The sequence below is a fragment of the Mirounga angustirostris genome, unplaced genomic scaffold (genome assembly GCF_029215605.1).
Source record: "Mirounga angustirostris isolate CCGP_5_RB_7025 unplaced genomic scaffold, mMirAng1.0.hap1 SCAF_10, whole genome shotgun sequence".
In the NCBI taxonomy this organism is placed as follows: Eukaryota; Metazoa; Chordata; class Mammalia; order Carnivora; family Phocidae; genus Mirounga; species Mirounga angustirostris.
In genome coordinates this window covers 35,729,514-35,755,384 of record NW_026991718.1, presented here as the reverse complement: position 1 = coordinate 35,755,384, position 25,871 = coordinate 35,729,514, and the positions used below count along the sequence as shown (strand labels likewise).

General features: G+C 49.2%; 1 protein-coding gene and 1 long non-coding RNA gene across 7 annotated transcripts in view; one reads left to right on the top strand and one right to left on the bottom strand.

Annotated features, from left to right (window-relative positions):
* BCL2L11 (BCL2 like 11) overlaps positions 1-25,871 on the bottom strand; it is a 110,921-nt gene that overhangs the window by 27,927 nt on the left and 57,123 nt on the right. For all 5 annotated transcript variants that reach the window (XM_064572201.1, XM_064572199.1, XM_064572198.1 and 2 more), the window contains one exon: positions 23,934-24,067. In XM_064572201.1, coding sequence (XP_064428271.1) covers positions 23,934-24,067 — 134 coding nt within the window. The remainder of the gene's footprint in view (positions 1-23,933; positions 24,068-25,871) is intronic.
* LOC135361739 (uncharacterized) lies at positions 610-24,358 on the top strand. Of its 2 annotated transcripts, XR_010405551.1 has the most exons (6): positions 610-5,337; positions 6,799-6,933; positions 13,730-14,098; positions 14,215-18,500; positions 20,300-20,415; positions 23,474-24,358. It is a non-coding gene; the product is annotated as an uncharacterized LOC135361739 (long non-coding RNA). The 2 variants fall into 2 exon arrangements; XR_010405550.1 differs by lacking the exon at positions 610-5,337 and having other exon boundaries at positions 5,347-6,933.

Genomic DNA, 25,871 nt, shown 5'->3' with positions numbered 1-25,871 from the left:
CCTAGGTTGTTTGCTTAAAAAAGAAAAAAAAAATCCCACGGTCTTCACTTCGACCACTTCTAAATAATCTATGGGACATACTTCTTTTCTGTTCTCATAATTTCCTAACTTCGAAGATTTTGCTTTTTTCACTCTGTGGGAGATCTTGTCTCACTAGAGAATGGTTCCAACATTATGCTCAGTCTTGCCTTCCCTCTTCTGCTTCCCTGAGCAAACCTCCCAGCCCAACTGTTGTGGAGGGGCCCACATTGAAGGGCTGTTCTTGGCACCCCAAATGTACCAGGTCTTGTCACTAAGGTGGCCCCATCTGGGCATAGCCATTTGAACAGCAGTCTACTTCTTACTGGAAAATCTGGTGCCTTTGCAAGGGCTTTCCTAGAATTAACCACACCAAGGGGAGGTGGGGAGGTGGGGCAGAGTGCCAGGGGCCTGGGTGTACAGAACCCCTCATCAGCGTTGCACCTCATCTCTGCTATAACGTCCTGAGGGAACCACTGGACTTTGTATCTGTAGGAGAAGGGGAAGAGAACAGTGACGGCATTTCCTGTCCCTTTCCGGAAAAAGATGCCATGCCAGAGCAACACTCCAGCAGACTGCTAAGGTCAGTATCACCCCATGTTACAGATGAAGCTCAGAGAGCCTCAGCAGCTCACGTGCCCCAAGTCTCAGAGAGATGGGGCAGAGCAAGGATTGAAACCCAAGCCAGTCTGGCCAGAGGACCCACGTGCTTTCCTCAACTCAGCATGCCACCTCTGCCGGGTCACCACCCATCATCACAACCACTGTGTTCCCACCACTTACCCGCACTGCCGGGTCACCACCACTCACCATGTCACCCGGTCATCACTCCCCACTACTGCCTACGGGTCACTAGTGCTTTATAATCACATTGACAGCCACTGGTGGATTTCGGTCATCAGTATTTTCTAGGTAATTGATACATTAGGTGTTCAGTTGCAAGACATATGCAATTTCCACTGGATATTTTCTGGAGGATCTGACAGATCTAGACTCAACTCTAGAACCTTCCAAGATATGACATAACCATATAGAAGGCTGAGCCTCCTGGATGTCGGGAATGCTGTGTCCTTATCCTCCAGGTTTCCCTATAGATAAATCCATTTGTCTACAAAGTCAAGGAGGCAGGCAGGGGACATTCACATAGAACCTTTCAGGCTGCGGTAAGGAGTCTGGATGTCAGTTTAAGACAGACTTTTGCACAGGAGGGGTGATATGATCCGGACTTCCGAGAAAGGAAGCTTAGCGACAGCAGCCCAGAGTCCACTGCAGTGGCTCTGGCAAGAGAGGGTGGGCACCTTGGACTTGGGTGTGCTGGTAAGAAGGAAAGAAATGGATACACTCAGAAATCATTTCAGAGGCACAGGCAAACTAGACTTAATGAAGAGCTGGATGTGAGGAGTGAGGGTGAAGAGAAGAACCAAAGCTGACTCATAGGATTTTGTTTGGAAAAACTTGAAAAGCCAAGACAAGACAAGAAAGAGTGAGGTAAAATCAGATTTGGGGAAATCTTGTGCTTTGCTTGAGATGAATCTGATTTAGAGATGCCTGTTAAAATCAAAGTAGAAAAGACCATGCATTATGTGTGTATGGGCTCTGAACGGATACAGAAATTCAGGAGTCAGGAGCTCAGAGATAGCACTTAAAATAGCACGAGTGGAGGAGATCACCAAAGAGGCAGTGTGCAGAGAGAAGAAAAGTGAGGTGGGAAATGAACTCTGGACGCCGCAGGACTTAGAGAAGAGGCAACAGCTGTGGCCATGAAGGCTAAGAAGGAGCAGGAGGAAAGCAAAGAGTGTGTGGTGTTCTGGAAGCAGAGAGAATAAAGGGCATCCGGAAGGAGGACTGTCAATTGTGTCAAATAAGATGAAGACAGACCTGCCCACTGAATTTGGTAGCAATAAATCACAGCACATTGCCATATAAATGGTTACATCTAAGCTACCGAAAAGAATATTATTTATTCTCCATATATGTAATAAGTACCTACTATGTGCCAGATAGTCTTTCAGGGCAGTGGGGTATAGAGATTCATAAGACATGCTCTCTGCTCTCAAGGAGTTAACAGTAATGAGGAAGAAAGAGGCAATAACCAGTATTTTCATTGCTTTGTTATCCCACTGATCTTACAACATTCTGGTGCTTCGGTTTGTGCCATTTTGCCATTTTACCAATAAGGAAAGCGAAGCAGAGGGAGGTCAAGATATGCCTCAGATATTCAATGACAAAGCCAAGGCTTGACTCTAACATCAGACTTCCAAACGGGAATTCCCAAACATGATTGGGAAATGGCCAAGGACCAGGCATCTTAGCACTAGGAGGACACTCATCTGAAATACAGATGCACCTAGGATAAGCCTGATGCTTTCTTGTCCAGTCAGTGCAGACTCAGATCAAGTGCCCACAGCCACCCACCCAAGAGTCTTAGATAAAAATGTCTATACCTACACTGATAAAGGTACCAAAATAATTCAGTGGGGGACAGGAAGTTCTTTTTTCTTTTCTTTTCTTTTCAATAAATATTTCTGTGGCGCCTGGGTGGCTCAGTTGGTTAAGTGTCGGCTCAGGTCATGATCCCCAGGGTCCTGGGATGGAGCATAGTCAGCTCCCTGCTCAGTGGGAAGTCTGCATCTCCCTCTGCCCCTCCCCCACCACATGCGCGAACGTTCTCTCTCTCTCTCTCTGTCACTTGCACTCTCTCTCAAGTAAATAAATCAAATCTTTAAAAAAATGTTTCTGAAGCAACTAGATATTATATGGGAAAAAAAATCCTGACAACTACCTCACACTACACACTAAAATTAATTCAAGTTGGATCATAAACCTAAGTGTAAAAACTAAAACTTTATAGTTTAGTTTCTAGAAGAAAACATGAGAATGTCTCTGTGATGTTGGGGGTGGGCAAAGAATTCTCAGGACACAAAAAAAGCAGTAACCATGAAATTTAAAAAGAGGTAAATGTGAGGGGGTGCCTGGCTGGCTCGGTCGGTAGAGCATATGACACTTGATCTCAGGGTCTTGAGTTCAAGCCCCACAATTGGGTATAGAGATTACTTATAAAAAGTATTTTTAAACCAAGAAAATACACAAAATACTTTGGGGCGCCTGGGTGGCTAAGTTGGTTAGGCATCTGCCTTCGGCTCGGGTCATGGTCCCAGGGTCCTGGGATCGAGCCCCGAATCAGGTGCCCTGTTCGGCGGGGAGCCTGCTTTTCCCTCTCCAGTTCCCTGTGCTTGTTTCCCTCTCTCTCTATCTCTCTCTGTCAGATAAATAAAATCTTAAAAAAAATAAATAAAAAAGAGGTAAATGTGACTTCTGTTTATTAAAAGGCATCATTACAAAAGAGCAAAGGCCAGCTAAAAACTGGGAGAACCTCTTCACTACACATTTAGCTGACTGACAACTCAAATCCAGAATGTAGAAATTTCTTCACTTAACCACCAGTGGTCTTGATTGCATGCCCCTACATCATGCTCTTCCAGCTTTGGGAAAGGCCCTCCTGCCTGAGGAGGGTGCCCCTGACTGGTGGAGATGATGATGTTCCCTCAGCCATGTTGATCCCAAGAAGATGAGGACTTTGGGAACAAAGATTTTTGAAAAATTAAAGCCAGTTCATAGGTTCGTTTTTCTTTGCAAGTGGCAGCCAGGAGAAGAACCAGAGGTTCTGTGGTTCAGGACTCCAGACTTGCCCTGACATTTTTTTGCCAGGATTCTCCAGAGACACAGGACCAATAATTGTGTGTGTGTGTACAGGTGCGTGCGTGCGTACGTGCGTGTGAAGAGACTTATTTTGAGGAATTGGCTCATGTGCTTACGGAGGCTGGTAGGGTGGGTTGGCATCTCCTGGCTGGAGATCCAGAAAAAAGGCAAGCAGTCCGCTGGCAGAATTCCTTCTTGTTCCAGGCAGATGTGTCTTTTGTTCTACTTAGACCTTTAACTGATGGGATAAGGGCCACCTACATTATGGAGGGCAATCTGCAATACTCAAAGTCCACCCACGAAAATGTAAATATTATCTAAAAACGCCCTTACAGAAACATCCAGAATAAGGTTGGAGCAGATATTTAGGTACTGTGGCCCAACCAAATTGACACAAAACTAACCACTGCCCCAAGTGTGCTACTGAATTCTACCCACCTAGTGGAGACATGATCAGAGACTGACGGATTCTCACAGAGTTTGGATGCAGCTATGACAAGCCCACAACATTACTGCCAGGCAGGAAATGGGTCGGAAGTTGAGGCAGGAAATAAGAAAGCTGGTTTTCAGCTTTATGAAATGTGCTCCTGTTGGTGGAAGGTTGTGTGCCTCCGGTGGATTGAGGGAAAGATAATTGATTCAGGGACATAAAATCAAGACAACTGGATAGCCTCGTGAGGCTCTCAGAAGAAAGAATCTAAAAGCATAAGGGAGACAAAATCAGGTTTACCTGGTGGCCACTGTGTCTGAGTAGAAACTGGTGGATGAATGAAGACAGCGTAACAAAGGCAGCCCACACAGGAGGAACCCAAAGATATGATTAAGTGCTGTTTAGGCACAGATTGACCAAAACCAGGGGCTACTGGAGAAAAACAAAAATGAGCATGACATAAGATTAAAAATGTCAAAAAGTCCCACAGTGGTCTGCCTTTCCTCGGGGGATTATAAAGAACTGTAGCAGAACACCAGCCAAAAATGGCAAAAGAAAGGCTGCAAAGAAAACTCAGGAAGCCCAGCCCACTGAAGAGGGAACTTTGGGGTCCAATGCATACTTGGTGATGTGCCAGTCTGTGGACCCTCTTGTGGACCCCTAACCTTCCCCATCTGCACATATGCACATAATATAGATTAAGTAAGTGAGGGTAGGAGATCTTTGCCCAAATTCCATTATCTTACACTGTATCCCAGAATTCCTGTTGGTTTTGAAGGAAATATAACTACTGTAATGGATCTAAAAAATGCACAAATGGTATTCCGTATCTGAAAATTGTTCTAATTAACTTTTGATCTTTTGCCCAGTTAAAGACTTAATTTTTTGTAATGTCAGGTCTTGTTTAAACTATATCTTGTTTCTTCTCATAATAGAAATTTGTCTTCAGTTTTGATACCTAATTGCTTTGAGGATTTTAATACCGAATTTTTTTCTTTGTTTCTTTCTTTTTTTTTAAGGCGGGGGGAGGACAGTGGGAGAGAGAGAATCTTAAGCAGGCTCCACCCCCAGCATGGAGCCAGATGTGCGACTCCATGCAGGGCTCGATCTTACAACCCTGAGATTACGACCCTGAGAGCACAACCTGAGCCTCAACCAAGAGTCAGACGCTTAACCAACTAGTGACTCAGGTGCCCTGGAATTTTGTTTCTTATCTTTTGTTTGATATAATTTGAAAAATTATGGTTTTAATGCAGATAATCTGGAAGGGACAAGAGTATAATTCCTAGCAATTTTCATATTGCTGCCAGTAGAAAAGTAATAAACCATGCCAATTTATTTTGGCAAAAACATTTTTTTTTAATGGACAGGTACCTCACAAAAGAGGATAACTAGATGGCCAATAAGCCCATGAAAATGTTCTTGACCCATTATCATCAGGGAAATGTAAGTTAAAACCACAAAAGAAGTAACACCCATGCAAATGGCTAAAGACAGACTATATCAAGTGTTGACAAATATGTAGACGAAGGGGAATTCTCACTCCTGGTAGTAATGCAAAATGGTACAGTAACATTGGAAACATTTTTGGCATTTTCTAGTAAAATTAAATATTCACTTCCTGAGTCATGCAGCAACTCCACTCCTAGGTGTTTATCAAAGATAGGTGACTGCAAATGTCCACCAAAATGTTCATAGGCTTTGTTTGCGATAGCTAAAAACAATACACAACCCACCTATCTATCCAAAGTCTACTGAGACACAATCCAGTTGTGCTAAAGCCGTTCAGTGGAAAACTACTCAGCACTGAAAAACAACAAACTAGTGATCATGCAAACTTAGGTAATCTCAAAAACATGACGCTGGGTGAAAAAAACTAGACACAGAAAATCTTAACACTGTATGATTCCATTTTTATAAAGTTCGAGAACTAGGATGATAGAAATCAGATAGTGGTCCCCTCTATTGGGGGGTGGGTGATGGACGTGCTCCAGATTTTGATCTTGATGCTGGTGGTCGTGGAAAGGGGGAAATACATAAATAAGCATGTACATTTTACTGCATGTAATTTACATCTCAAATTTAGTAAATGCTGAAAGAAATAAGTGGAGGGCGGGGAGCTATGCTTTTTTCCACGATCGACCATGTGTCAGAAGGGATCTCTGCTGGAGGATGGATTGAGGCTCTAGCAGCCTGGGGGGTCTAGAGCTGGCTTAGAGCCAAAGTTAGGCCGGTCTTCTCTTTAGCCAAGGAACCAGGGCCTCTCTCCACTTGACAGAGCAGGCCAGCCCCAGCAAGTGATGATGGGTTCTCTGTACAAAGTGCTGGAAGGCTGCCCCTCCCTTCGGTGTGGCCACCTCCTTGGCTAGCCTCCACAGGTCTCAGAAATCATTGACAGCACCTAACCAAAGCCCACAGGACTCTCCACACCTGGCCACAATTAGATGACAGCGGTGTGACCTCTCAAGGGGGAGGTAGGCTTGCTTTGAGGTTCTGTGCGTGGAAACAGAACCACCTGCCCCCCAGGTCTCCCCAGGCAGAACCAGAACCAGGGGTTAGCAGCAGTGGGACAATTCTTACTTATTGGGCTACTCTGGGCTGGGCCTCAAATCTAGTTTTCTTTCTCATGTGTTGGTGCTTTTCACCCTCAGGGCAAGTCAGGATTCTTACTCCAAGGGGCAGATATCTGTGCCAGACAGGCGATGAATGACTCTAGGCTCTGCTTACAACCCCTGGGCTTCGGGTTTCTGGACAGAACGTGTGCGACACTCAGTCCAGACATGAAGGTAAAAGAGCTGTAGCGGAAATCCCAAAGAAGGCAATTAAAATGTGTTAACCAAAACAGGAAACACTGGTGAGGTAAATGAGAGTGTATTTATCTTCAGCTGTGTGATTTTATCAATACTTTTATTGTTTGAAAAGTCATATTTTATTTTACTTTATTATTTTTTAAATAATGTAAACACTGTGTATTAGTTTAAATTTTAAGAATCAACCTCTGGGCAATGCTCAGAGGTCTCTTCTTTTACTGAGGTATAACTGACATATAACACTATATTAGTTTCAGGTGTACAACATAATGATTCGATATTTGTACACATTATGAAATGATCACAAGAAAAAAATTTTGTAACTATGGTGTCACAAATTTTATTATTAATTAATTTATTCTGAGAGGTAGGGAGGCGCAGAGAGAGAGGGAGAGAGAGAATCTTAAAGCAGGCTCCATGCCCAGCAGAGGACCCCAAACACCAGGCTCAATCTCAGGACCCTGAGATCATGACTTGAGTGGAAGTCAAGAGCTGGATGCTCAACAGACTGAGCCACCCAGGAGCCCCTATTTTTTTAAGATTTTATTTATTTATTTATTTGCTTGTTTGAGAGAGAGAGAGAGCGGGAAGGGGCAGAGGGGAAGGGAGGTAGGATCTGAAGCAGACCCTCCGCTGAACGGGAAGCCCACTTCTCCCCCTGCCTGCCACTCCCCCTGCTTGTGCTCTCTCTCTCTCTCTCTCACAAATAAATAAGTTTAAAAAAAAAAAAGAAGTTATTTTCAAAACACCCAAACTTCACTTCTCACTTTTTCTAAATTCTTGTGTTCTTTCTATATGGGCATTTGGGGCAAGATTGAAACAAAGCACACACACTTTGTAACAATGTTGGAGCATCAGGTTCTTTGCTAGAGGCAAAAAAAGGATTTTTACTTATAAGAGATGCTGTTTCCCGAAGGAGAGAGATCATCAGGCCCTGGCACCGGCTTACTTAAAAAGAATTAGGAAGGAGGGCGCCTGGGTGGCTCAGTTGGTTAAGCAACTGCCTTCGGCTCAGGTCATGATCCTGGAGTCCCGGGTTCGAGTCCCGCATCGGGCTCCCTGCTCGGCGGGGAGCCTGCGTTTCCCTCTGACCCTCCCCCCTCTCATGTGCTCTCTCTCTCTCTCATTCTGTCTGTCTCAAATAAATAAATAAAATCTTAAAAAAAAAAAAAGAATTAGGAAGGAATATCCTTTGTCTGTGGTGACAAAATATCTCCCACCACAAGCAAACTCACAGCAGCAGTACCCAGTGGGACAGGCTGTCACAGCAGGCCACTTCTCCGGATCCAAGAGGATTCTTGGGCACATACATACTTGGTGCTTCCATGGTGAACGGATAGAATGTGAGACTTAGGAACTTGCAAAGAACAAGGATAGTAGCCAGTAATCATCATCATCATGACCACCTTTTTTTTTTTGTTGGTCCCAAGAAATGTGGGGACAAAATTAAATGATTTTGATTTCATTCATCCAGTCTCTTGTGGATAAAGCTTCCATGTGTCCTTATCTCAGGAAGGCTCTGTGGAGGGGCCTGGTTAATATGCTGTAGTTTCCCATTCTGGGGAGTAACACACAGCCATGACAAATAATGTTGTAGAAGAACACTTAAGGACATGGAAACTTGTTCACAATAGAATGCTGAGTGGAAAAGAAGTCCATTTTCTAGCGTGCACACTGCAATGATCCCATTTTCCACGTCTACCTATCCAACTTCTTTATCTCCATTGGTGCATACACACATACCTACCTTTAAAAGATGTGTACCAAAATGTCAGCAGTGACTATCTGAGAGTTTTATTTCCTCCTCCTTGTTTATATTATTTGCTAGGGTCTTTTTTTTTTTAAAGATTTTATTTATTTATTTGAGATAGAGTGAGAGAGAGAGAGAGAGGGAGGGAGAGGAGAGAGCCCAAGCTGAGCAGGGAGCCTGATGCGGGGCTCAATCCCAGGACCCTGGGATCATGACCTGAGCCAAGGCAGACGCTTAACCGACTGAGCCACCCAGGCACCCCTATTTTCTAGGTTTTGTATAAGATGTGTGTGAATTCTTATAAGGTTTAAAAAAAAAAAAGCTAGCAAGAGACACTGAAGGAGCTGAGAACCCCAGGGGAGTAAACTGGCGGGTAAGTCTACACCACTATGATTTGAAGTCCCAGCTTCTCGGGCAGGTAGCCCACAAGCAGAACCACTTGCTTGCTCCCCTGACTACCCCAAGTACAGACGTGAGAGCGAGACCCCTCCTACTGGCTCTAATGATTAACCTCAGTTACTGAGAATATTCTTGATATTTTCACATCCATATTTTCTCATTTCACTTTCTGGAAAGAAAGCATGGCCGAGTATTCAGAACCAGACACCAGCACGAGCAGTCCACTCAGGCTAGGAGATGAAGGAAACCCCAGCTTGCATCCGGGCAAGATCGACCCTGAACAGGCTAATCCTTTGGTGGCCCTGCAAACAGGCATCTTTCCCATCATTTGCAGGGTTGTGACTTGCCGCTGTTTGGGGGTGGCCCAGATGGTGGCCTTCCAGTGAGTGGGCACTGGACCACGGGCAGGGCTGATATGGCACCCTTCATATCATATAGCCCCGGGGCACTGGCCAGCCCACCTTTCCCCTCAGCTCTGCCGGCCTTCCATTTACCCAGGAAGGGCGGCCAGTACCAGAGAGAGAGAAGGGCTGGAGGTCCAGGGAGCTGGGTGGGGTGGAGGGGGCGGGAGGGATGTCGCGCAAGCAAGTCTTCACCTTATCACCTGCGCACAGGGCTTTCAGAGAAGCTCTGCTGTGCAAGGCTGCACCAATTAAAGGTGTGCGTGGAACCTGCCCAAATGTCCAGCCCCTACTGTTAAGTGAGTCACACAGTTGCCAGAGTACAAACAGGAAAAAGCTCACTAGAAGACGACTTCCTCAGGGGTGGGGGTTGGGGTTTGTTTTGTTCACTGCTGTCTCTCCAGTGCCTAGAACACTGCCTGGCACAGAATGGGCATCCAATACATAAAATCATCACTGCGTGCATGAATGAATGGAACTTGCTAGTAATCAAAGAAATGTCCACTACAATAGTAACATGGCATTATTTTGTATATTAAGCTGCCCAAAAAATAACATATGAAAAATACACAATCCTGGTGAAATTTTATGGGATCTGCCATGTATCTGGTATTAATGACAATATGTAGTAATATAACTCTTGTGGAAAACAATTTGGTAATAGAGTCATTTAAAAGTTCCTACTCAGTAATTCTAGTCCTATACATTCATGTCAAACAAATAAATCAGAAAAAGGAAAACACTGCCTGTGTACAATATTCCTTAAAGTGTAGCTTATAATAGCAAAGAGATGGAGGTAATCAAGTAGCGAGCAATAGGGATGGTCAAATAACTTGTGGTTATTGAGGTTTGGATCGTAGTGTAGCAAAGTGATAATTAAAAAAAGCAGGATGTGAAAGTGTCCATATACAATGAGTGCAACCATAAAATATATTTTGGGGAAAAGCCTGGAAGGATGGAAAGTTTATGGATCTTTCTTCCCCCTTCTCAATTTTGTCATGAAAATCTTTTTAACCAAAAAGAGCTTAACCAGGGGCGCCTGGGTGGCTCAGCCGGTTAAACGGCTGCCTTTGGCTCAGGTCATGATCCCAGGGTCCTGGAATGGAGCCCCGCATCGGGCTCCCTGCTCAGCGAGATCCTGCTTCTCCCTTTCCCCCTGCCTGCCTCTCTGCCAACTTTTTTTTTTTTTTTAAAGATTTTATTTATTTATTCATGAGAGACAGAGAGAGAGAGAGAGAGGCAGAGGGAGAAGCAGGCTCCCAAGGAGCAGAGAGCCTGATGCGGGACTCGATCCCAGGACCCTGGGATCATGACCTGAGCCGAAGGCAGACGCTTAACCATCTGAGCCACCCAGGCGCCCCCCTCTCTGCCTACTTGTGCTATCTCTCTGTCAAATAAATAAATCAAAAATCTCAAAAAAAAAAAAAAGAGCTTAACCAAGTAAGACCTGTTTCCATGACACCATTCACCAGTAAGCATGTATATGGCAGCTGGCCCAAGACACTCACCCACTTAGACTGTTCCCAAGGAAGTGGGAGTGGTCCCTCATCACCACGCCCTCCCTGCTCAGGTGGGTCCCCAGTCTCTGGGTATTACGCCACTGGACAGCAGAGCCACGCAAGTTTTAAGGCACAGTTTGCCATGGGGTCATTCATCCTTGAGTATCAAACAAGTGTAGCTGTGGGAACATTATTTAGTAACGTCTGATCACAGATTGGAGAATGTTTGCCAGAAATAACCCTTTGGGTGGTGGAAAAGCGGGCATGGTGGTTAAATAAGCACTCTGGTTGCTTTTTTATGGTAAAACCATGCATGCATCAAGGCACATTTCTCTTCCTACTGCAGGAGGGCAGTATCCAGTTCATTTGCAAGGGGTATCAGGTGATTAAAATCTAAGAAGGGGCTACATCCTATGAAGAACCCTCAGATTCTTGCTGATTCAGTACTAGGTGGTAGCTCTTAATCTCACTGCACCCAGGAATCACTTGGAGAGCTTTAAAAATCGATCCCTGGCTCCCTCTTTCCAGAGAATCTGATTACAGTGGTTTGGTGAACAGTCCAGGGCATTGGAAATTTTAAAAGCTCACAAGCCTAGATACAGCCAGGGTTGACATCCACTGTTTTGCAGTCTCAGTGGCCGAGATCTATGCTGAACATATTCAGATTGGGTCCACAGATGGGGCACGTTCTCCACGCAAAGATAAGCAAGAATCCGCGTTACGCTTTGCAAGGTTCTGCTGTCCTGCTCTTAGCTGTCACAGGAAGCAGAGCACAGGGTCAGGAGGCCCAGGGGGTTATGGCTTACTGGGCCAACAGGCTGGGTGCAAAGTATCACTCTATCACCTACTAGCTCTGCAAACTTGGGCAAGTCGCTCGCCCCGCCGGGCCTCCATTTCCCCATCTGAGAATGGGATGCTGTCGTCATGCCAGCCTCACAGGGTTCTTCAGGATGTGATGAGTCAGTGTGGGCAGATGCAGACACCTCAGGAAACGGGAATGCAGTTGTTCTCCGAGGTCGTCTGGCCATGTGGAAGAGTACTGTGACCGTTTGCATTCCCACAGAGCTGGGCCTCCCTTCTGACCACCCTTCCTGGACTGGAGAGAGACCTGCATACCTGCCCCTTATCTATTAAGTGAATTAGAAGCCTGGTGAATTAGTGGGTCTGTAATTTGCAGAATATAGGAAATGGAGAAAACGGGCAGAGGGCAGACGTTGATGTGAAACTCTCCAGAGATCTCCATCTTCAGAGTTAACACAAATGTATTTAGCAAGACTCGCAGCCCATGCTCAGAAGAGAACCCGACCGGTTCAAGAGCAAACAGATCTCATTCCCGGTGCGGAGGGGCAGAGTCGGTAAGATTTCTGGGACCTGTCCAAGGAGAGAGCTCCAGACTCCACATAATGTAGGGAAATTGTCAGGGGGCCAGGAAGCTGGCCTCAGGTATATTCCTGCACGTCTTAATGACGATTTAGATGTTCTGAAATCCTTCTGACATTGGAAAAAACACACGAAGATCTGACAGCAGGGAGCGAGGAGCCAGAACTGCAGTGAGCTTCTTGCTGTCCCTCGGGGCCCTGACATTCACCTCTCCAGTGAGTCATTCCAGGGAAAAGGAATCACTTTTCCTTTGGTCATTTAAACTGAAGAGCAAAGAAGTAAACATGTTACATTTTAGGAAACACATGATGGTCGCTGGCCACATGGAGGCTAATTTCTTTCTTTGTTCCTGGAGCTGGGCTGAGGCTTCCTAGCTGACAAGATTAACCAGAGAATCACATCCCTCTCTCTGGTTTGGCCTAGAAGGGGTCTGGCCTCTGCCATGGTCAGTGTGGCTGACCAGCACGGGATGAGGCTTCTCACTTCCTGGTTCAGCCACGGAAGTAGCTGTAGGTCAAGGCCACACCAAGGGGACTGCAGTGGGCAGCCCACCCTGACTTGGCGTCCAGCCTCCCTGCCTTCGCTGTGGCCAGGATACTGCAAGCAATCGCTAGGTTGTGTTGGGTTCTGACTTGTGTTTTAAAATGAAACAAAACAAAACAAAACAAATCTTTTTTTTTTAGTTTTAAAGTGTGTGTGCAGTAACCATAGAAACCTTCTTTTGCATTCACTAGTGTTTTGGAAAAAATCCCTCCTGTGTGTCTATCTGGCTTTATGTTGTCTCCATAGAATTGGGGGCTTCCAGGGGGAAGGGATCTGTGTGTTAGAGGGGAGTCTGAGAGAGGCCCCAGACTTGCCTCTGCAGGCGAGGCCTAGGCTCTGGCTTCATGATCCCGGGGAACCCACAGGAGGTAGCCAAAAATAAAGACACCCCGTCCCCCCACCTTGCTTTGGAGGATGTCTTGTAAGCTGAGGTTCTGGTGTAGTAACTCATTTCATCCTTGTCACAACACTCTGGTCTCACTACCATCATCAGCTCCATTTTACAGATGAAGAAACTGATGCACAGGGTGGCTGATGACATGCCAAGGTGCCGCAGCTACTAAGAGGGCAGGAATCGGGATGTAAACCCAGCTGTGGGGCATCGGAGCCCACAGGGGCAACCACTCTGCCAGGCCGTGCAGGGGGATCCCTGGGGGTTCCCAAGCCTGGCTGGCCCAGCAGTCCCCAGGAGACTGGACATGTAGACGTCCATCCCTTTCTCTCCCCCTACACACACGTGCCTGCTAAATCAGGTTCGTGGGGGAATTTGAGTTCCAGAAATCTGCATTTTCATTCTCTAGGTGATTTAGTGTGGTAGGACCACAGAAAAACCAGACGACCGTTCCTGTGTGGACCCACCTGGTCTCACTTCTGGACACAGACAAGTTCCTGAAAAGACATGGTGTAAGCATCTGTGGCCTGAGACAAAAAGCCTAAAGATGAGTATCTTCACTGGCTCTGTGGAGCTCGTGCCAGCAGCTGCATCCGAGGCCAGAGCTCCCCAACCAGACATCTTGGTCTCGAAGCACTTTGCTCTTCAACACCCTTGTATCGAGCCTTTCCTATGGGACAGGCCGACTAGCCTGGTCCCTGCTCCACCTGGGGAGGAGGCCGCTCTTTGGCCAAGTGAGGAGCTCCTGGCATGGCACCCAGCAAAGGGCCAGATGATGGTAACAGTAACGTCTGCCTACTTTACAAGGTGGTAGGGAGACTGGCGCATTTGTCATCAACGTTAGACACTCTCCATGTGCTGTTTTGCCAACATTCTTTCATTTCGTCCATTCAGTGGTTCCGGAGGCTAGAGACGATTATGCCCGCTTTACGGAGAAGGAGGCTAAGGAGCAAATGCAGACCTGAGATCACACCTGAGTCTGCAGACCGCAGAGCATTTTCACCGTGCTGTTCCAGATGGAAGGGTAAAGATGAGGAACACAATGGTGACAGTACTGGGGCCACTCATGGGACCCAAGGCAGGGGACACAGGCCTTGTGGACTCTGGGTTGAACACCCTGAGGCCTGGTGGGAGGGGAAGTCAGGGCAGGGTGTGTGTAGTCCTTACTTTTAGCCGTCAGTGTCTTCAATGAATGAGGAAGAGAGAAGACAATGTTAAAAGGACTCTCCCCACTTGCCACATGCACACACGATTTGTTAGGATGTGATTTGTGTGTGTGATTTGATAATGGGGTCAAGAGGCTGCCCTGGCCACAGACTCTGCCTGCCCACCCCCTCCCCGGCTCCCCCTGCCTCCAAGGCTGGGCATGAGGCTGCTGACTTGAACCCTTCGCCTCCTCTGCTCATAAGCTAAGGGTTTATCTCATCTGCCCCAACAGCAAAGCCTGTTTGGGAGGGTTCTGGCTGCTCTGGCAAGCCTGCTTTCTCCCTTTCCTGGGCTGTTCCTGTCTCGGTCTCTCCTTTTTCTGCCTTCCTTCCCTCTTTGCCCTGTCTCTCCTTGTCTCTGTTTTGGAAGGAGTTCTCAGAAGACGCACGCACATCCTCATGGTCTTGATTTCCTGTCCCCACTGTCCCTTTTCCTGCATGCTTTTTGTTAGGTTCTTAACTCCTGGTGTTTTCATCCTGTATGTGTGACATGGGGAGGAGAAGAGGACAGGGCATATTAGAAAGACTAGGCCGTGGGTGACCACTTTGTTAAATGGAAGTGACAGTGATGACCGACATGGGAGAAAAGAGGACTCAGTCTGACTGTCTGCGGGTCCCTTCCTGCAAAGCTCGTCTGGCCGGGTGGGGCAGGGGAGGGGATCGAAGGCTGGACTGCTACCCTGGCTATACAGTCAGTGGGGAGGGAGCACCCCGTGGCTACAGGGAAGGTCAAGACCAATGTCCCTCTCCAGCCGCTTCTGCTTAAGAAATTCTGGAGTTGGGGAGTTGTCCGTGTTTGTGTATTAAGGGGAGCCAGAGTTGCTGAATTTTTTTTCTGGATTTATCTGAAGACTTGTACAAAAAATACCAGTCTAGTTAATCCCTTTTCAGCCCCCAAGGGCCTGAGGCCATTTAGAACCTCCTGCTAGTGGTCAGCACTAGCGCGTTATGGCCAAAGGGCCCTGACTGCTCGTTCTAGGCCTCTGCGTGGACCCCCACCCCTGACACACAACACGCACGGTGCTGGGTGGTGTCTAGCTACACAGCCCCCCCGTGCGTGTCTCATCTGGTATCCTAATGAGGGAGGTCAACCCTTTCAGGGACCAGCGTGGCCCCTAAGGGTGAACCAAGTGCTACCAGGACAAGGGCAGAATTTTCAAGGTGGGCTCTCCCCTTTACAAACTCTGCAGGGGCAAATCGGGATGAGCAAGGAGGTTCTGCTCACCATGACAGAGCTCCACTATTCCCTTGCTACAACAGGCCTGGCTCATTCTTTCCCCCATTCTGGAAAGGACACCCAGGAAGGCCTATGTCTGGTGCAATGGTTCAGCGGTCTGGGGAAGGAGCCAGCTTTTGCCGGGCCTTCGCCTTGAACCTAATCCAGGCCTCAGTGCCGGGGAGTCACGAGAAGCCCAGCCTGGAGCTGGCAGAACCTTCCTGTGGCCAGGACTGACTGCTGAATTAGCATGCCCCCCTTTAAGCGCCGGGCCAGGGAGAGCCACAGAAGCAGAGGAGGTGTGAGGGGGCCTGCGAGGGAAGGAAACATCACTGACGGAAGGTGCCTAGAGGGAGGGGCTAGTGGTCACAACGAGCCACGAGCCCCGGTTTCACACAGTGTCATCGAAGATCCACATTCTACAGATGTGAAGACTGAAGGCCGGGGAGGCGACTCACCCAGTCACACAGTTAAGAAGGGACAGGATGGAACCTGTGTCTGACCCCCTCGTCATCCTCCACACCACACATACCTGGCATGTGGCAGGTGCTTAATGCACATGGTCAGCAAATATGAGTGAATGAACAGACGGACGAACGAAAGAACTGACCAACTGCCCATGCTCGAAGTGGGCCTTGAGGGATGACTGGGCTACAGGGGCGGAGAGGACCAGCAAGTGCATTCCAGGCTGGGCAGATGAGATGAGCACGTGGGGCTGTGCCAGGCTGGGGGAAGAGAGCTGGCTGGAGCAGCAGGTGGGTGATGCCTCAGTGGGGTCCTGGGAGGGGTCCTCCCCCCAGCCAACCTCCCAGGTCGTGGCTTCACTGGGCTCGCTGGGGAGGAAATGGGTCTGTTCGGGGTGGGGGGATGCTCATGCTCACCTAGTACCTTTCCCCTGAAATTAAACCCTTAGCCATGTGGCCAAGGGAGGCTCACACCTACAGAAGAAGCTAAGAACGGGGACAACTACCTAGCCAAAATTTGGGAGCATTGGCTGTCAGCATCGTCCCCACCATCCGCACCACCTTCATCACTGCCATGGTCTCGGGCACCATGGTCATCACCATGCCACCACGAAATTCGGTGGTGAAGACTTTGGCCGGGGAAGCTTACTGGGTCTCTAGCCCGGTGCCATCACGCACTAACCGGATGAGCTTGGGCACACTTTACAATCTGTCTATGCCTCACGTTCCTCATAAAAGGTCATGCATATGAAGTTCTTAGCATCCTGTTTGGCGCATGGTGTCAGGATAAGTTAGCTCTTGTTATCACTGTTATTATTTTTATCGTAATGAGCCTTCCAAGTGGAGATGTTGTGGTTACCGTAGCACCTGATTGAGAGTGTGGGAATGAGACTGACTCCTCCCCACTTTTCAGGCAAGGAAAAGGTTAAGACCTAAGAAGCAAACACACTTGTCCAGACGGCCCAGCTCCGGAACCTGGGCAGCCAGTGGGTGGGAAGCAACGTTCTGCCCCTCCCCGTGTGCCTGCCTCTTTCATTCCTCCCCTCGGGCAGAGACCCCCAGCCTTTCCCTCTGGGTGCAGGCTCGGCTGAAATGTACTCCAAATTGTCCATTAAAACACACTGCCACTTTATGGTTTGTTTGCTCCTAAAGACGTGAAACGCAAGCTTATCAAACAAAAGTCACACTTCGCCATGCCACCTTGAGTGGTAAATTCCATCATTATTTGCGCCCTCCGGCCCCCACGAAGAACACTGAGTTCCCACCGGAGCTGGAGACGCGCTCCAAAGATTGACCTTCGGCACCCCTCACCCCTTCAGCCATGGGCCCAGTCACAAGGCAGGCGAGGTGGGGGCCAGACAGGTGGGGAAGAGCCCAGAGATCCTGTCTACCCAGCGGGGCACCTTGCGTAAGTTTTTAAACTTCTCTGAGTGTTAATATCCTCATCTGCACAATGAACTTAATGATAGGAGCGTCCTCACTGGCTTGGGACAAGAAGTAATCAAATGATACGTCAAAGCACTTAACCCCATGCCTGGCCTCTGAGAAGAGCTCAACATACTGTAGCCAATAGAGAGAAGTTGTTGTATTGTCTTCTGGGCGTTCAAACCACACCTTGGATGTGGCACAAGCTGGAACTGGCCCAGGTTCTAGACAGACCAGGCTGGAGTCCCGGGATGGGGTCAGGGAGGCGCAGAGGCAGGGCTGTGGGCATTCGTCGGGAAAGAAATTGGCAGTCTGTGACAAAAAGCAGGGCTCTAAGGGAGGTCAGCTCTCATACTTTTTATCCAAAACTCTGCTCGGTTGAGAGCTTCAGCCCGATTGCCTCCAGCACCAGAAGCCCTCATAGCGGGGAGGGAGATTCTTTGCTGGGTCTGGAAGTGGGGGCTGGCCCACACAGCAGCTCTGCCCCAGGCTTTGGCCGGGCACTTCGGGGAAGAGAAAGTGTCAGGTAAGATACAGCCCCTGACCTTTTGGAACTTCTGATGTGGGGTGGTGGCCATGAGGCTCGTTCGCTATGTTTCCATTACTCCTGCTTCTGAGCACACTATAGGATCACTTTCTTCTCTCCACACTTCTCCTCGCCCCCGGGTCCGGTGTGGCCATGTGACTGCATCAGCCTATCAGATGGGAGGAGTGACAGGCAGCACCTCCAGACGGATGCTCGGAAGAGCTGATGCCACACTCCCTTCCTCCCACCGTAACGACGGCAGCTGGGCGAGGCTCCATCCGCCTGTGTCTTCGAATGAAGATGATGGGGAGCACAGCCTCCCACACACCACGGTGGGCTTGCTGGTATGAAATCTCAACCCTCTGCAGGTTCACGCCCACCACTCAGCGTGAGGTCGCTGAGTGCCGGGGTTGACTTGTTACCGCGGTACAAGCAAACTCATCCCGAGAAGCTAGTGAGACAAAGCCAGTGCTAAGGAATGGCCCAGACATGGAAGGAGCCCGGGAGGTGGCTGCAGGTGGGAGTGGGGAGAGGACTAATAGAACAGGGGGATTACCCCGCAGCATACGGGGCCGACGTGCAGATTGAGACCATGAATTTAAAGCAAGGCAGCCGGCCTACTGTGTGCTTGTCTCTAACACCAGTCAACAGCTCTGGGGCAGGCACGGAGAAGAGAGATGGGAGGGCTCCTCCCAGGCTGGGATTTGGCCAAGGGGCTGTGACAAAAGAGAGAAAGGTAGAATTGCTGAGGGATTCACACTGGGGCATGGAGGACGAGCCAAGGAGCAGAGCTTGGACAGGGAGGAGAGGGAAGCCGGGAGGAGGCCCGGGGTAGCGTGTGGGGGCTCAGTGCGTTCAAATTCCCGACGAAGGTGAGGAACGGGCAGCCGGGGGCAGCTTGAGTTGCAGGGCTGGGAGGATAGGGAGAGAGGAATGAGGGGGTCCAGGTGTCACTGCAGGAATGGGCCCCCGTGGAGACCCGCACTGGCCACCAGAGGAGGGAGGGGTACGGTCCATCTGACTGGATGTGGATGTCAGCGAGCATGATGACAGAAGGGGGTGAAATGAAGGCTCTGGCTAGGAGGGGGTGCAGCCATGTGTGAGCTCTGAGAGCCAGGCAGGGCCACCTGGGCTTCTCACCACTGCACAGATTCTGGCCCTTTCTATATGAGTGATCCGAAGACTTATTTCCCCTCTCAACGCTTTGGTATCACTTGCAAAAATGGGAACAATACTTTGTACCTGCCTCTTGGGGCTACTACGAAGACTGAAGGAGATCATTCAGACAAAGCACTAAAACAGTGCCAGGGCACATTAATTGCCAATAAGTGTCAAATATTACCCCTCAGAGTAGGTTGAATTGTAGCCCCCCCTCCCCATGATAAGTTAAGACTCTAACCACACCCCCCTGCCCGCCCCCTCCGCCCCCGCCAAGCCTGTAAATGTGACCTTATTTGAGAAGTGGGGTTTTGCAGATATAGTTAAGTCAAGGATCTTGACGTGAGACAATCCTGGATTATTCAGGAGGGCCCTAAATCCAAAGACAAGTGCCCTGGTAGGAGACAGACGAGGAGAGACACACCCGGAGGAGGAGGCCGCATGAAGACAGAGGCAGGGAGGCCGCCACAAGCCAAGGGGCACCTGGAACGCCCAAGGCTGGAAGAGGCAAGCAAGCATTCTCCCCCGGAGCCTTCCGAGGGAGCACGGCCTTGCGGACACCTTGATTTTGGATTTCTGGCCTCTAAAACTGTGAATGAGTAAATTTCTGTTGTTTTATGCCACCGAGTTTTTTAGTAAACTGTTATGGCGGCCCTAGAAAACTAATATATTCCTGATGTATCTGGGCCTCAATAATCCTTACCTTTGGAGACTGACATGGGCATTGAAGAAGAAAGTGCATGAAAATTTCAGGGACAGTGAAGATGACCAATAAATACTGGGTTGTCCCTCCCAATCTCCACCATACTGGCATATCCACGCACACACACACTGAGCGCAGAAATACACACAGGGACAAATGTCCAGAGCAGCCCCCAACCTCATAGGTAGCAGTGTTAGGGAAGGAGAGGGTGGTATATCACCAGACACTTATGAGGACAATGTGACTTGACTGAGGAGGTTTCCTGTCATCTGCTGACCACAGGCTGGGCCCGGGGCCACGCAGGTCTGAAGAAGCCGGGCACCGACCACGGTGGGGACAGAGGCCAGCCTCCAGGGGCAAGACTAGGTGGCTTCGTGCTGTCTGATTAATCAACACAGGTCAGTGTTTCAAATACTGACACCCCCCCACCCCCGAGAACTTGAGTCTGTGATGAGCAGATTTGGGGTCACATTTTCTTCCCTCTCTGAGTCATGGGCAATGGGGCTCCTCCTTTAACTAACCTCACACTGGGCAAGGCTTGCTTCCATTTTGGATATTTTCAATTGGAGATCACGCAGGCTTATGGAAAATAACTTTCAGTTACAGAAAACATGAAAAAGAAGGTTCTTGGCATTTGGGAACTCTGGTAAAGAATTCTGTCTCTCTGAAACTGGAGTTTTATTTGATGTTTCTTGGAAAGAAATCATTCGACTTACTTTATAGTCTTCCAGTTCTTCAAAGGGTTCAGAATCAGACACACAAAAAAGCATAAATAATCCAAAAAAATGTTGTACTCTATCTTGTGAATGCTATTTCCTTCCTTTTCATAAGGTATATTTATGAACTCTGAAAAGTAATTTCACGGAAAAAAAATGCAATCTTAGTCCAGTTTTATAACAACGAAAGTATTTTGTTCCCGCCTTGTGGATTATTTTTAAGGCAGTGTGGTCTTATTTACACAAGTGACATACACGACTTCCCTGAGGCCAAAGTCCTTCAGATTTTACATCTGCCTTCTTGGGTGTTTATGCTTTCAGAAAAGGGGATTTGCAGTCCGGGAATGTGTTCAGTTAATCCAAACGGGGCTCTTTCCCACTGTTTCAGACTCCAGGCGTTAGTCTTTACCTGTGGGCGGCCCACCTCCCTCTTCCCCTCCTCCCCCTCCCCCTCCCCCCTCCCCTTCCCCATCCCCCTCCTCCCCCCTCCTGCTTCCCTCCTCCCCGGGTCCATGTGTAATCAATTGGTCACACTGGCCACACACTGGATTTTAGCCAGGGGGAGAGGCAGGGGGGCAAGTGTGTCTTTTCCATCTCAGCCTGTCTGTCTGTCTGCCTGTCTGTCTGTCTAAACTTTCATGGCCCCGCTAGGCAGGTCAGTCCCATGGGTTGGACCCCAGTAGAGGCAACAGTGCTGTGACCCACGAGGGCGGCCAACAGCCCAGTCCCTTTGATGCTCTGAGAACAGCTCCCAGAGGCCTCTTTGCAGATGGCCATCAGATAAAAGAGGCAGTGCCCCAGGGCTGCCCCGGCCATCTGGTGGGCAAGTATTTTAAGCCTGATTTCTTCTGGAAGGAAGTTCTGGGAAACTTCTGCCCTGGTACTCCACATCTGTGCACAATCGAAGTCCACACGTGACTGGGTCCCACAAAGGGAAGCTCTCAGGGTTCTGGAGGGAGATGGGGGAACCTCTCCCATCCCCCCCCACAATTTGGTACTCCCTGAACTTGTCCAAGGTGTTAGGGTAGCCATGTGCTTTCCCTGAAAAAAGACAACATCATTCCACAGATGCTCCTTGAGCACCTACTATGTGCCAATGCTGGGATGTAAGGAACGGGGCCCACACAGTCCTTGTTCTCACAGAGCACAGACCCCAGGCCTTGCCCGTCACTGGACCACCAGAGATTAGGGCCGGAGTCCCACCCTGCTGTCCCACAGCACCCCAAGTTCTAACACACACCAGAGTGGGGGCTCCAGGAGTGTGTGCAAAGCCTCACTGCCCAGAGACTAGAATGGAAGGTGAGACTGAATAGGGCCGCTGGGGAGGGCCATAGAGGGAAGGGGACATGTGAGCAGAGACCTGCAGCTGCTGAAGATACCAACCAGCCCTGAGCCAGCCCTGTGGCTCTCGGGGAGGAGCACGGGGGAAAGAGGCACAGCAAGACCGTGATGTGGGAGTGAGTACTCCCGGGGGGATTCTGGGAAATGGCCCATATTGTTGGGATCGATCTCCTCAAATGTCATTTTTCTTCTGATTACCGAAGAGTTGAGACAGCAACCTAAGCGCCCATGCAGACAGCATTGTGAGAGGCTGACTTCTAGGCGTCATCAGGCCTTTGTCCTCCAGGGGACTTTTTTTCTTTTAAAGATTTTATGTACTTATTTGACAGAGAGACACAGCGAGAGAGGGAACACAAGCAGGGGGAGTGGGAGAGGGAGAAGCAGGCCTCCCGCAGAGCAGGGAGCCTGATGCGGGGCTCGATCCCAGGACCCTGGGATCATGACCTGAGCCGAAGGCAGATGCTTAAAGACTGAGCCACCCAGGCGCCCCTCCAGGGGACTTTATCTATCAGCATCCTGCCAGCACCAGGGCTCTGGGCAGCAGCTTTTAAAGGAAAGGGTTTGGAGGAAGCTTAGTGGCCCTGGGCCCTGACCAGGCGCCGTGTGGAGGGAGGAAGGGGCGACCACGAAGTAAAAGAGCACCTCCCCCCACCCCACTCTGCCAAGAACCATTTTGCCAAAGTTTGGACCTGCCTCTTAGAAAAGAAGTGTGTAATCTGAATAGGCCACTGTTCCCACGACTGTTTTTTAAAAGGCAAAAAGCACAAATCATGGTCTAGTAGCCAAGAACAGACTCAGGCTTTCATGAAAGATGATGTAGCACAGAATCCTAATTGGACATTTCACTGTCCACCCATGCACCCCTGGGTCGTGCGGCGAGCCCCTACTGGGTGCCGGGCACTATGTTAGATCCTGCTGAACCTGATGGATGCTGCCTTGACCCTTACAATCTGGAAAGCAGAGAGATGCACGTTCAAATAGAATTATTAAAATCCCTGGGCGGGAATAAGAGCATCTACCTGGGAGTCAATGGAAGTCCAGCCCCAGAGCTCAGTGACTGGGTGCCTGAGTCAGGCTGAGTCACCTGGGAGCTTTGCTAGCCTGAACCCTCCCCAGACCAGGTGGGTGGCAGGAGACCTGCTCTGGGAAGGACTGGGAGGAGTCAAGGCTGGGTCCACTGGGGCTCACACAGAGGCAGTTTGTGAGTGGGCTGACCCAGCATCCTTGCATAGGACTGAGCAAGTGTAAGGTGACCTTCCCCCTGAAGAGCTTGTTTTCCAACTGGGGGCCATGTGGGTTGTGATCTCTTCCCCAACACAAGTGACTGTGTGCCCCATCTAAGTATCCATGCCTGAATGCTTGCTCTCAGGGCCTGCTGTGTGTCCTCCTTGCTTTTCAGAGGAGGCACTTTCCCCCTGATTCTGGGATCCCTCAGATGCCACGCCCAGCTGAGCTGTGAAGGCCCGGACCAAGCACAATACAATACCATTTGTTACCTGTTCTACATGCTGATTCTGATTCACCTCTTACCCCATCCTCCACACACACACACACACACACACACACACACACACACACACACAGCCCAGCCAGTGACCCCTTCTCCTGTCTCTGACCTTGCTGAGCCCTTCGGATTTGCCCTACCTGATCAATTACACTCTCCCCAGGCCCAGAGCCCCAGCAACACCTTGCAGTGGCCTTGGCCCTGGGCCCTCCAGCCCATGCTGTCTGTCCTCCCACTCACCCTGAATTTGGCAGGAAGCACAAATACCAGTGCCAACGCAATATGACAAGGGGAACCAGAAATGAGGATTGAACATTTGGCAGCTACAACAAAAATTTAAACAAACAGAAGGTACCTTACTGAGTGTTGTCCTTCAGAACATTCTTCCGGGGGGTGATGCGCTTGATCCCGAGATGCTGTCCTGGGCCACACAGTTTCTGGAGTCATCCGTGGGAGTCCTGAGTCAGCTGATTCAGCAGCAACCAAGCCCTGCCACACATTGGAGTAAAAAATACAACACTCGAATCCCCCTGCAGTTTGGGAGACATGGACCCTGGAGGTGGGTTATTTTGTAAGAGCCTCGGCCAGGGTTGAGCCTCGGCACCCCCACTTCTGGTGCAGTGTCTGGCCCGTGCTCAAGAGACGTTTCCTATAGGTCTCGAGGATGGCATTGATCGTCCTGCATTTCTCCTGGTTAAAGACCCCATTTCCTCAGATGTGTTTTGTAAGTCTTTTGTAAGTCTTAAAAATGTTTCATTAAAGCAAATGCTTAAATACTGACGCAGCAGTCCTTCTTCAGTCGGCAGTGGTTATAGTCCAAGTGGCTGGGATGCCTTTCTAAAACCCCAACATTCTCCCTTTAAAATGAATTGATAACACTTTGTTTCTGGATCAGCCCTGACTTGAGTTGGCAGCTCAACAAAACAGAACTCTTCATTAGCCCTTCTTCCACCCCAGCTCCCCCTACACCTACTCCTCCCCCACACTCCGTTTCTCTTCTCTGGAAGTGCCCCCACCCCCAAGTCCTGGCCCAAGTCCTCCCTTAGGACCCTTGAGTTCTTTTCTTCTCTCTCCCTCCACACTGGGAGGCCGCGTCTCCCTTCCCTCCCAAGCGTCTTTCCCTCAGTCCAGGTCCCCGGCCTCCTGGGAGGCCTTCTGTCCCCTGGGTCTAACACTTCTGCTCACCGCCGCCACCCAGACACCGCAGAGGGGTCTTAAATTTTTAACTTCTTACTTTGACATAAACTCGGACTAATAAAGAGGTTGCAAAATAGTATAAACAATTTCCTTAGAGCCCTTACCCAGACTCCCCAAATGCTAACATTTTGCCACATTTGCTTTCTCCTTCCCCTTTAGCCCCAAGATATAATACACATATGCACATTATAGGTTTTTCTGAATGTCTGAGAGTAAACTGCAGACATGCAGTGCCCCTCACCCCTAATTACTTCAGTGTGTCTCCTAAGAACAAGGACATCCTCTTAAACCACCCTAGTTCAATGATCAAACTCAGGAAATTAACCTTGATGCAATATTATTATCTAATCTACATATTTTATTCAGATTTTACTACTTGTCACAATCATGTCCTTCAGGTTTTTTTTTAAGAGAGAGAGAAAGAGCGAGTGGCAGGGAGGGGTAGAGGGAGAGAAAGAGAGTGTGCACATGGGGGTGGGGGAGGGGCAGAGGAGATTCTCTCCCTCTCCAGTAGACTCCCCGCTGAGCAAGGACCCTGACACAGGGTTCGATGCCAGGACCCTGAGATCATGACCTGAGCCAAAATCAAGAGTCAGACACTTAACCGATGGAGCCACCCAGGCGCCCCCCAAATCATGTCCTTTATAGTAAACGGAAATCCCAGATCCCATATGACAGTCTGTCCTCACGTCCCTTCAGTCTCCCTTAGTCTAGAGTTCAGAGGAATCTTCCTCAAATTATTTATATCAGCTTATGTTGGTTCTGCAACAAAAGCCCTCCACTGCCCTGCGGAATGAGACGGAGCCCAGTCTCTTGGGCACGGCCCACCTGGCCCTGCAGCCCAGCCCATCATCCCCAGTGCCTCCCTGTGACACTAGATCCTGGTAGCAGCCTCACCGGCCTCCGTACCATGCCGGCCTCTCTGTCTCTGGTCTCTCAGTCTGGAACTACTCTGAGCTTGTGGATGGCTGCTCCATACTCCAGCCCCACCACCACACCTGCCCCACCACCAGACCTGGCCCTGTGATCTCCTTCGCCTTTCATCGTCTGTTCCTTCGTTCATCCGTTTATCTTTTGTCCCTCACCCCCACTGAGG